Source organism: Hyla sarda, chromosome 2, assembly GCF_029499605.1.
Source record: "Hyla sarda isolate aHylSar1 chromosome 2, aHylSar1.hap1, whole genome shotgun sequence".
In the NCBI taxonomy this organism is placed as follows: Eukaryota; Metazoa; Chordata; class Amphibia; order Anura; family Hylidae; genus Hyla; species Hyla sarda.
In genome coordinates this window covers 123,152,055-123,164,547 of record NC_079190.1, presented here as the reverse complement: position 1 = coordinate 123,164,547, position 12,493 = coordinate 123,152,055, and the positions used below count along the sequence as shown (strand labels likewise).

The following is a 12,493-nucleotide window of genomic DNA, read 5'->3' as shown; positions in this document are numbered from 1 at the left end:
ATATAAAAAAAATTAGGCTTAGGTTACTATGTATGGTATTAGGGTGCGGTGGCAAACTTATTACTTTCTTCTTCAAAATTTCCTGTTTTTACCTTTTTTTTTTTTTTCTTTTTTTTTTTTTACCCACAAACCACTAGATTTTGTAAGGGTTTCTATGTGAAAATATTTGTCTTGTCAATTAAAACACAATCTGTTGTGAAGAAGACCTAGGTTAGGTTGACATTGAGTTTAATGTGTATTTTCCTAGCTATAATTTACATGTGGAATCATTACATTTTTTTTTTCTTCTTTCAGCTATTCAGACGTGTAAGAGAAAAAGGCTGGAAAATTGGTGACCTTTTACAAGCTGTTCTACTGTACTGTGAAAACTTGGCTATATCTTCAGATATACCCTGTCCTTTGTATGGCTGGCTTTTGGAATATTGTTAACGGGCACTTTATTACTGATGGGACAGATGTGAATTTATCTGCACATGGTTATTTAAACAGCGTTTTTTGTTCAGTTACTATACTGTAGCTTTGCATTGTGGAATGTGTGTGTGTACAGACCTCTCCATATATACATGAAGCATATCTACGGGATCGGTACCAAGACATTTCAAATACCTGTAGTGTTCTTGGCATAAAGTGAAGAGACGTTCATATAGCACTTGTTGTATTGGCTTGAGGATGCTATTTTTATGTCACATATCTGTATCTGATAATTGCTTCTAGATTTTATTTATGTCACAACATAAATAAAGTTAGATTGCTACTTTATCATTTAAAGGACTTGTATGCACAGCGCACAGACCTTGCGAGACACGTGATTGTATAATTTATATTTTCTGAGCTCTTTGTAGTGAAATGTACCTTATTTGTATCACATAATTCACATCTTCAGGACAAATCTAACCCAAGACTAACAGACCAAAGTAGATAGTTCTTCTCTTAAATTGGTATGGAAGTCTAGGCACATGTGCATCAAGATCAACCCTTTTCTTTTAGTTGTAAAAATACTTCTTGTATCTAACTTTACTGGCATGGAGGTATGTGATGGATATGAGCAGTTGCCAGACAAATATGGTGACTCATCATTTTTGAAAGAGTTTGAAAGATAAAAAGCCACCCTCTTTAACCCTTGATTGGCAGTCCCCATAAGTGTTTCTCAAATTGTAAGCTGTAAATTTTTTCTAATCCTGTACAACTCCTTTTAAAGGAAAACCGACATCCTGTTTACCAGCACTAAACCCAATACACTGGGTTATAGTGCGGGTAAACAGCATCACAAAGAGTGGTCACTAACCTAATAATAACTGTATTCTTAATGGTAGCGGCATTGCTATAGCACTGCTGTGCGCAATGGAGGCAGGGAGCTGGCTTGCCGGGCTCCGCTGCATCCTCAATGTGCAGCAATATGCCCGTCCCTAAAATGAATATTCAAATTTCCTCACTCTCACATCACAAGAATGTAAGAGTGAAGAAATTAGAATATTAATCAGATGGGCAGGCATAGCACTGCATATTGAGGAGGCAGGGGAGCTTGGCAAGCCAGCTCCCTGCCTCCATTGAGCACAGCAGCACTATGGCAATGCCGCTACCAGGAGGGATAACTTTTTATCTGCTAGGCAGTATTATGTAAGTAACCCCTTGTTTCAATGCTGTTCTCCCCCACTATAACCCAGTGTATTGGGTTTAGTGCGGGTAAACAAGATGTCTGTTTTCCTTTTTAAGAGGTTTTCACGCCCCTGGTGCAGTTTGTGGCCAAGAACTGGCATACATACTGACAAGCTAGTGTTACCAAACAGGAAGGGAGGGCATGGTTTATTAAAAATGAATTATGGCTTCAGTGCAACCTTTAGCACCAAAGAAAAAGTCAGAATTCAACCACAGGTTAGGAGATAAATGTCTGATCCCAGCAATCTCCTTAATGGGGCCCAACTCGGACCATTGAACTCACAAGTTTTCTGCTTCTCCCCAAGCACCCCAGCTCCCACCTTCCAATCCACACTCATGCTGAACAGCAAGGACTGGCTTCTCAGCTAATCACCAGGTGAGATGTGGTCTAGGCAGTCGGACCCCCATCAGACACTTATCCCCTATCCTGTAGATAGGGGACACTTTTGCATAACCAGAGAACCCCTTTAAGCCAATTTAGAATAAACTTTGTCTAAACTAGACCGTCTAGAGATACGCCAGATGTTACGTATCAAAAAGAATGCACCATGTTGATAAGTCTGGAGAAAGTTTATATTGTGTAAGAATAAGATTTAAGTTTTAGTTAATCTGGGCCTTTTTTATTTAAAAAAAAACAAAAAAAACACTGTTATTCACTCAGTTCTTTAAGCCAAAGCCAGAAATGAAATTGAAATATCCTTCTGGCTATAGCTCTATAAACTGACGTATTTTTTTGTTTTTTTGTTACATGATTTTGGGTTATCATAAATGAGGAGAATCACTTACCTTTCTGTCCCGCACACCAGTGTATACCCTGACTAGTGTTTATATATTTATAATGGCTGCACCTATTGTATATTTGTGATATCCAACTATAGTAGATATTATTTAAAAAAGAAAGGTTAAACTGAATATTGGACTACTGTAAGTCTTTGCCCACCCCCCAGACACACACTTTAATATTTTTATTTTTTTTAGTCCAAAATGTTTTAAATGCATTTTTTAGGGTAAACATCTCTTCTATTATGGAGCCTTACATCAATTGCTGTCTCTTTAGACACTGATATGTGAAGTATATAGGGGGTTTTACGGACAGCAATTTAAAAAGAAAAGAAAAACTCTGCAGATTTTGAGCTTTTTTTTTTTTTTTTTTTTTGAGCCAAAATTGCAGGTAGATTCAAAAGGTGTTGTTAAAGGGGTTATCCAGCGACATGGGGAGGGGGCTCAAAAGTATGCCCATTGTGTGGTATATAGCAAAATCAACCTTTACTTATCTCTAGCACTCTGCCATGCCTCCGGTGTCCTGTTCCAGTCTCTGCAGTTATAGTTTTACTGAGATGCAGCATGACTGTCAGACCCAGGAAGCACCTGGTCACACTGCCGCACAGTGAATCACTGGCTGTGGGGGGACATCCCGGGAGCCAGCTATTCGCTAAACAGCAGTGTGACACACTGGGCCTGGGTGATTTCTGGGCCTGACAATCATGCTGCTGCTCAGGAAACTTATTGCTGGGGGGACCGGAGCAGGATATCGGAGGGCATACTGTAAAAAAAAAAAAAAAAAAAAACAGCTGCTGGATAACCTCTTTTAAGGAAAACTGTCAGCAGCGTCCCACACACTAACCAGTGATATTTGTTGGTAGTGCGGGTGACACTGATTAAAATGATTGTGCAAAAGAAACATGGGCTGGCAACTACCTGCTTGAATGGCGATAGGCTATCCAATGCACAGGTTGACAGCAGTGAATGGGGGGATAAAATGGAGGTGCTCTGCTATTGAGTAGGTATAGTAGAATCAGGTCCACTTCAATAATGTAACAATAAGAATATTTTAAAAGCGGCACTCACCAGGTTATGGAGGTAAAATCTTCAATACTTTTATTTAAGTCATTAAAACATCATGCAGCTTCAGCATATCGTCAGGAAGGAGGGGAGAACCAAGTATAGCGGTAGCTACTTCGCGCCGTCATGCGCTTCATGAGGCTACCTGGTGAGTGCCGCTTTCAAAACATTCTTATTGTTACATTACTGATTAAAATGACGCTCACCATGCTGAATCTGTCGCTCCGTTCGTCTGTTATCTTCAGTTTTCTGAATATGAAGAAGCAGCCAGTGGCAGGGGTGGGGTTACAATCCTGGCCTTAGGCACGGTCACGTCAGCACTGTTACTTCAGTACTCAGCCCGGCTAATCAATTTCCTTGCCTCCCTCCGCCATTCCCACTCCCCACTCTGTAATCGTGTCTTATACGCATGTGCCCCTTCCTGGGTACACCCAGAAGCGGCCTCCTTGCAGCTTCAGAACAGTGGCAGCCATCTTTGAAAGTAAACATCTGAGCAGTGTCCATGTTATGAAGTTGTGCTGAAGTCACTTCTGGGTGTATTCGGAAGAGGCACATGCGCAGTAGATGACAATACAGGGGAGGCAGAGAGGCAATAAATATGGATTAGCCGGGCCTAGCACTGAAGGGACAGTGCTGATGTCACCGTGCCTGAGATCATGATTCTAACCCCGCCTGTGCCACTGATTGCTCATTTGCATATTCGGAAAAATGAAGATAATGGACAAACGGAGCAACGGATCTGGGCATGGTGAGCATAATTTTAATAGGTGTCCCCCGCACTACCAGGCAGTACCACTGGTTAGTGACTCTGCTGACCTTTTTCCTTTTAGAAAGGACTTCCCTTCATCAGGAACTGCAGGGACATTTTTTTTTTTTTTTTTTTTAAATCTGTTGTGTGTGACACCTCTATTTTAACAGTTATATATTTTGCGTGTACCTTTGCACAAAATTTACATATTAATAAAGCTATTATTGTAAAGCAGTCGTGTTTCTTTAAGCTGAAATTTTTTTTCTATCTCTATTCTTTTTAGTTAGCTCTAAAAAAAAAAAAAATAATACAACATTATAAATAGTTAAATGGAATCCCTGTTGTGACTACTGGTGCAGTTGAAGGTAGGAAAGTAAGGCATTGCTGTTACTAATGGGTAGGGAGGCTTTACTGGGATTTGTGTGTGTGTGGGGGTGAGGGGGGGTTTATGGGCTTTATTTGAGGGAAACCATTCCTGATGTGACTTTTAAACTAAGGGATGGGGCCCTAGTGGTGAAAACAAATGACTGTGTTTTGCTGTGATTATTGTATTCTTATGTAAACCATAGATAAACCTGCCTTTGTAAAGTTGCAGGACATTTTACAAATGAGAGTGCTTGTACTTAGCAAGGATTGCACTGGTGTCTATCTTCCCTATTCTGGCCTGGGTCACACCTATAGGCATTGCAGGTAGGGTTTCCACTTTTCCCATCAAATAATACCTGCCAGGTTAATACAAGCTAAGGTGGTCTTGTGCGTGCCTTCACAGAATGTCATGTGAATGAATGAATCAGCAGGATTGTAAAGGAAGACCCACCATCCACTGCCTGGCTTGACATGTCTCCTCTGACCTCTGCTGGCAAGTATGAAATACTAGCAATTATTATTATTACCACCAGTGAAAACTTTCTACTGCCACCAGCTTCCCCATGTAAATACTGGTTGGGTGGTGGTTTTGCTGTCTCGGTTGCAACCCTGATTGTAGGCATGTTATGTTTTATGTAAATGTAAGTATTCCACTTAAAATTGAGCCGTGACTATAGGGAAATGCAAGCTTTCCATGGTGATCAAGAACGCGCATGCGTTCGAAACGCGTCCATGTGAGTTGCCTGCCGGTATGGTGATGGTGTTTGAAGTGTGCTCTTCGTTTTAAAGGAAAGAATAAAATTCTACATTTTGAAGGTACTGCTGGACTATTCCTTTCTTCAATTGCTGACACGTATGAAGTCAGGCCAGGCTTGAAGTCCGCGCAGACCGTGGAGGAGGTGAGCTGAAAGAAAAATATTTTTTGTTCTCATGTTCCATGAAATATGGTGATACCACATTATATTTATGGCTATACCGGAGCCATTATAGGGAAGTGTAAATGTAGCCCCACATTTGAAGTTTTAAAATGTCCAGTTCTCTGAAATACAACGATTTTCAGGCTACCTGTGATGAAGGTCTTTATAAAAAGTAGAAAGGCAGATATAGCACATTTACAGTATCAAAGTACAATAAACATTTTAGAGAAGGAATGGCACTTCCAGTAAATACTTAGGTACAGAAATTGTGCTTTTATGTTTTCATGTGTCAGTCAGCCTGATGTCTTATCAAGAAATCAGAATGCTGTCTCAGACAAAATAAAGTCATTTACAATAAATCCTCATCAAGGTGAGTGACTGTCTCCTGTAAGTTGTCATAAGCAGAAGCAGTAATGATTCATCATTCACATATATGTGGGAGACTAGTGAAGTGGTTTCTCTGAATACTTACATACTTGATTTATTTGCATGATTTTACCATATGGAGAACTTTCACTGCTTCAACATAAACTGGAAACGAAAAACCTGCATTACACATACTCATCATAAATACCAGTCTTAAAGATATAGCTGCTTAAAATGTTCATCCAAAACACTATTCTACTGATGGCGGTTAATCCTTGGTTTACCTGTGCAAGCACTTTACATTTTGATCAAGATTTCATTAATAAAATGTATAAAAATATTATGTAAACCTCTAAAATACATTTACATTACTTTATTTATTACCATTACCATTTTCACAATCTAAGTGCTGTCAATGAATGACAACAATATAGTTAATGTTTAGAGACTGAACACTAACCTACCTAGTCCTGCTCCCATAGCTTCTATTTCTACGTATCAGTGGAGGTAAACACTATCCGATCAAAAAAGCATATCTTCATGCCTTTTTAGGGCATAAATGCATCATAGAGGGGTCCCTTACATCAAAAGGGTCAATAAACACCACATGGACCACATTGATTTATAATGGGTTCCATTGTTGTCATTCTTTTTGATGGCAAACTATCTGCCAGGGCTGTTTGAGCCTCTGACAGCAGTGTGAACAAGGCCTAATACTACAATGTATTTTATAATGTATTTTCTTTAAAACAATATGGTACTGGTTTGGACTTGCAAAAATGTTTTCAAAATCAGTCAAGGATTCTGACACTTGGGACTACCTGAAGATTGTGTGAATAGGATAGAGGGACCACTTCTTCCATAACTGTGAGGGAGGAATCAAACATGGAAAAAAAAAATGTACTGTCCCGTAACAGAAACATAGCTTGTTAAAACAATCTGATAAAACAGAGGCCTTTATGCTGCACTATTGATTTTAAGTTTAGTCAATATAACTTTTGTGTATTTGGGCATGTTTGGTACTCAAAAACAAAATAAGTGACATAGGCCGGCAATGTCCTGTAGTAGAATGCATTTGGATAGTTTTCCACCATCATTCCATACTTAGTATCCTGTAATGCCAAAGTGAAAACAGAATGTTAGAAATCTTTGATAATTTATTGAAAAGAAAAAACTAAAATATTGCAGTGGCCTAAATATTAAGACACTTTTGCAGCGATAACAGCCTCTAGCCTTTTTAGATATAGATAAGGTTTTCACACCTAGGGTTGTGGAGGATTTTCTGCCATATTTCTCTGCAGGTTCTCTCGAGCCCTGTCAGTGGAAGCCATTTTTAGGTCTCTCCAGAAATGTTTAATTGGGTTCACATCAGGGCTCTGTCTGGTCACCTAAACACATTCACAGAATTGTCCCTAAGCCACTCCTGTGTTGTCTTGTTGTGTTCTTAGGGTCATTGGGGGGTATTCATAAAGCCTTGTTTTCCTGGGTAAATTTGTCACAATATTTTGGCTTAGTGCCTTTTTTGCGACTTTTTTGTGCAACTTTTCATTTATATGCTTTTTTTTTTTTTTTGCATTTTGCAGTGGTAGACGTGTTTTATGGTTGATTTTATGCAGTGGTCAGGAATTTATGAAACTGCAACTTTTAAAAAAGTCGCATAATTTGGAGCACAGCACCCAAAAGGGGGCAAATCATCACCAAATGAAAAAACAGCATGCAATCTAACTGTGGACAGCATTATTAAAAAGTCACAAAGGTTAAAAAGTGGGGCACTGATGTAAGAAATGTGATCAGCACCAGATTTCTCACGTTCTGCACCATGTGATAAATTTGGTGCAGGTACACAGTTTTCACTACATTAATTAAATGAGTAAAAGGATGTGTACCTACTCCACTTTTCATGAATACCTCCATTGCTTTCATGGAAGGTGAACCTCCAGCCCATTCTGAGGTACAGAGCACTCTGGATTAGATTTTCATTAAAAATATCTCTCTACTGTGCTCCAGCTTTTCCTCAACCCCATTCAGTCTCCTGTTCCAGCTTCTAAAAAACACAGCATGATGCTGCCACCACCATTCTTCATTATAGGGATGGTGTTGCGCAGGTGTTGGGCATTGCTAGGTTCCCCCAGAACATGACACAAAGAATTGAGGTCAAAAAGTCCAATCCAAATAATTTTTGCAAACTCCAAGCGAGCTTTCATGTGGCTCTATAAATTTTCTGGGGAGGGGGCTCTTTAAGATGTTGGGGCAGGGAAGGCCATGTAAGATGCTGCAGGGAGGGGGCTTTATTAGAATCTTGAGGTGAGGGGGGTTTTGTTAGATGCTGGGGGGGGGGGGGGCTCTTTAAGATGCTGAGGGCAGGGTGGCTCTGTAAGATGGTGGGGGTCTCCCTAAGATGTTGGGAGAGAGGTCATGTAAAATGCTGAAGGGATGGGGGCTCTGTTAGATGCTCAGGGGCTCTTTAAAGGACAACTGCAGTTTAAATACACTTGTCCCCTATCCACAGGGAAAAGTGATTGCGGGAGGTCCGAATGCTGGGACCCCCCGCGATCTCCTGCACGAGGCCACGGTTCTGCTGGGGATGAGATGGGGATGCAGCATTTGTGCTTCCCCGCCTCTCCCATAGAGCTGTATGTGGAGGGGGCATACCCCCCCGCGCGCGATCAAACACTTATCCCCCTTCCTAGGCTGCAGATATCCTTTAAAATGCTGAGGGGAGGGTGACTCTGTAACATGCTTGGGGGGGGGGGGGGGGGCTCTACAATATGTTGGGGGAGGAAGGTCATTTAAAATGCTGGTGTAAGATGTTTAAGGGAGGCGGGCTCTGGAAGATGCTAGGGATATGGAGGCTCTGTAAGATCTTGGGAGTGTGGGGCTTTGTAATAAAAGGGAAGATCCTGCTCAGATTGTGAAAACATATCTTATATGACCAAGAATGCATACTAGTACTTGAAACGCGTCACTTTTCTGTGATATGCTGGCTTTTAATGAATAAACACTGGATTGTTTGTTTGCACAAATCTGTGCTGGATCTTTCCTTTCTTTGTATCCTGCTTTTTGGTGCTGCCTAGCACTGATCCGAGCTGCGAGTTTACATGGTGAGCTGGAGAGGAACTTTATCTATGTGGGGCTCTGTAATGTGCTGAGGGAGGGGGAGCAGCATCTTACCATGGAAGCTCTACTTTGTAACTGCAGGTGTGGGACTGCTGGGCAGCATCAGTAGATATCAGCAGCACACGTGTTCACCCTTTTTCTCATTGGCTCAGCGTACTTGCTGACATCTATGAGTGCTGTCCAGCAGTCCCAAACCTGCAGGTATGGAGTGCATGTAATTTGGGTCTGCCAGACCCTCTCTGCTTGATGTCCCATAGCATAATTTGCTGCCGGGTGATAGACCAGGAAGATCCTGGCTGCACAAAGAATGTCACAGAACATCACAGAATCGCTAAGCAAAAAGTAAGGAAAAAAAAACAATTTTTCGATTTAATTTAAAGGGGTACTACCGTGAAAAACTTTAATTTTTTATTTTTTTTTAAATCAACTGGTGCCAGAACGTTAAACAGATTTGTAAATTACTTCTATAAAAAAAAATCTTAATCCTTCCAGTACTTTCTAGGGGCTGTGTACTACAGAGGAAATGCTTTTTCATGTTTGATTTCTCTTCTGTCACGACCACAGTGCTCTCTGCTCACCCCTGCTGTCCATTTTAGGAACTGTCTAGAGCAGGATAAAATCCCCATAGCAAACATAGGCTACTCTGGACAGTTCCTAAAATGGACAGCAAAGGTCAGCAGAGGGCACTGTGGTCATGACAGAAAATAAATCCAAAAAGTAAAGCATTTCCTCCTTAGTATACAGCCCCTAAAAAGTACTGGAAGGATTAATATTTTTTAATAGAAATAATTTACAAATCTGTTTAACTTTCTGGCACCAGTTGATTAAAAATAAAGGTTTTCCACTGGAGTACCCCTTTAATCTTCTTTCAAATGTTCCACCTGTCCTTTATTACACAGGTCCACTGCTGCCAAATTAAGATTCAGAAACCTCAGCCAAAAGTTGTAGAGAAAAAGTTGACCAGTTGCCCATAGCAACCAATGAGATCTCCTTTAATTTTTCAGGGGCCTTTTTAGAAACTAAAGAAGGAATCTGACTGGTTACTATAAGCAACTGCTCAACTTTCCTCTGCATAGGTTTTGATGAATCTCCCTCTGTGATCTGACCAAAAAGCAGACCCCACTATAGCTGTTGAGATAGAATAATAATGTTATGGCTGATAAAAAGTAATTTCAGTGTGTAGTGCCAGGACATGAAGGCCCCTTAGAAAGCCAAAAAGGATCATAGGGTCTATACTGCCAGATCAACAAAGTATTTCAGTAGGCGTATAAAAAAGGAACACAACCTTAAACAACACCAAAAATATTAACTGCAACATAGAGTTTATGACTGCTGAGAACTCTATGCCCTGTTTGTGGTTTGGGACACGATTATATGACTCCTGTTTTTCAGGTCACATTGCACAGGACAGCTTGAGCACTGTCACTCAAGAACATATTTTTCTGTCCCAAAATAAGGCTGTTAAAAATATGTAACAGAAGCAGTTTGTATATTTCTACAGCAATTTTGGTACAAAGTAAGGGTACAATCCTACACCGAATTTTCATAAATCAGGGACACGATGCACTAGCTGATCTGGTCACTAATAATATTAACCCCTTAAGGACCAGGCCATTTTACACCTTAGGACCAGAGCGTTTTTTGCAATTCTGACCACTGTCACTTTAAACAGAACAACTAAAAGCATCCCAGAGTTATTAATGATTCCGAGACTGTTTTTTCGTGACATATTCTACTTTAACATAGTGGTAAAATTTTGTGGTAACTTGCATCCTTTCTTGAAAATTTTATTCCAAAATATATTTTTTTTAATTCACATATACAATATGCCTACTTTATGATTACATCATAAAATTGACGAGTTTTTACTTTTGGAAGACACCAGAGGGCTTCAAAGTTCAGCAGCAATTTTCAAATTTTTCACAAAATTTTCAAACTCACTATTTATCAGGGACCAGTTCAGGTTTGAAGTGTATTTGAAGGGTCTTCATATTAGAAATACCCCACAAATGACCCCATTATAAAAACTGCACCCCCCAAAGTATTCTAAATTACATTCAGTCAGCATTTTAACCCTTTAGGTGTTTCACAGGAATAGCAGCAAAGTGAAGGAGAAAATTCACAATCTTCATTTTTTACACTCGCATGTTCTTGTAGACCCAATTATTTTAGAGTTTTTACAAGGGGTAAAAGGAGAAAATGTATACTTATATTTGTAGCCCAATTTCTCTCGAGTAAATTGTTCGGCGGGCGCAGTAGAGGGCTCAGAAGGGAAGGAGCGACAAGGGGATTTTGGAGAGTACGTTTTTCTGAAATGGTTTTTGGGGGGCATGTCACATTTAGAAAGCTCCTATGGTGCCAGAACAGCAAAAAAAAAAAAAACACATGGCATACCATAACAAGTAACAAGGAATTAAGTGAGCCTTAATACCCCACAGGGGTTTCACGACTTTTGCATATGTAAAAAAAATATATTTTTTTTCACTAAAATGTGTTTCTCCCCAAATTTCAAATTTTTGCAAGGGTTAATAGCAGAAAATACCCCCCAAAATTTGTAACCCCATTTCTTCTGAGTATGGGAGTACCCCATAAGTGAAGCTGAAGTGTACTGTGGGCGAACTACAATGCTCAGAAGAGAAGGAGTAACATTTGACTTTTTGAGAGCAAATTTTGCTCGGGGGGCATGTCGCATTTAGGAAGCCCCTATGGTGCCAGGACAGCAAAAAAAAAAAAAAAGAAATGCCATACCACATGCCATACCATTTTGGAAACTAGACCCCTTGGGGAACGTAACAAGGAATTAAGTTAGCCTTAATACCCCACAGGGGTTTCACGACTTTTGCAGATGTAAAAATTTATTTTTTAACCAACATTTTACATTTTTACAAGGGTTAATAGCAGAAAAGACCCCCCACAATTTGTAAATACATTTCTTTGGAGTAAGGACATACCTTATTTTTGAATGATTATGGCTTGGCCGAGGCACAGCGGGTCTTGGTATAGCGTGAGGTCAGTCAGGGGCCTTGAGCTTCATATGGAGCCAGCATGTGGGACCCCCCCTCAAGGAGCATTAATGGGGGGGAGCACTGAGCCCTAAAATAGGGGAACACTATGGGGAACAACGGGCCGTAACTGGGGTAGACAGGTGGGGTACAGTGGGCCAGAAAATTATAAATAATAATAAAACAGGATATGTTCCCAGAATGATGACCCAGAGCATAGCCAAAACTAAAAAAAATATGCCCGCCCCAAACCCTATGCTCTGAATCATTCTGGGAATGTGATGTGTGTGGTCGTCCCTAACCTGTTGCCTCAAATGCGCACCCGCTCAGGTGGAGAGAGAGCGCTGCGCATTTGAGGCAACATAAAAAGTCCCCGATGAGAGTGACTGGGTGACCTATGACCCATTTTTTTGAAAAAAAAAAAAAAAAACCAGAGGTCTTATCAGGTTTTTTTTTTTTTTTTTTTTTTTTTTTTTTTT

At 40.2% G+C, this 12,493-nt stretch overlaps 1 protein-coding gene across 5 annotated transcripts in view; it reads left to right on the top strand.

Annotated features, from left to right (window-relative positions):
* The window catches only part of AKAP11 (A-kinase anchoring protein 11), a 107,913-nt gene extending 106,637 nt beyond the window's left edge, over window positions 1-1,276 (top strand). For 2 of the 5 annotated variants that reach the window (XM_056555444.1, XM_056555445.1), the window contains exon 12: window positions 295-1,274. In XM_056555444.1, the coding sequence (XP_056411419.1) occupies window positions 295-429 (135 nt within the window). In that variant the 3' untranslated portion in view covers window positions 430-1,274. Of the gene's footprint in view, window positions 1-294 lie in introns of all 5 variants that reach the window. The other 3 variants (XM_056555447.1, XM_056555446.1, XM_056555448.1) reach the window with 2 other exon arrangements.
* The last annotated feature ends 11,217 nt before the right edge of the window (window positions 1,277-12,493 follow it).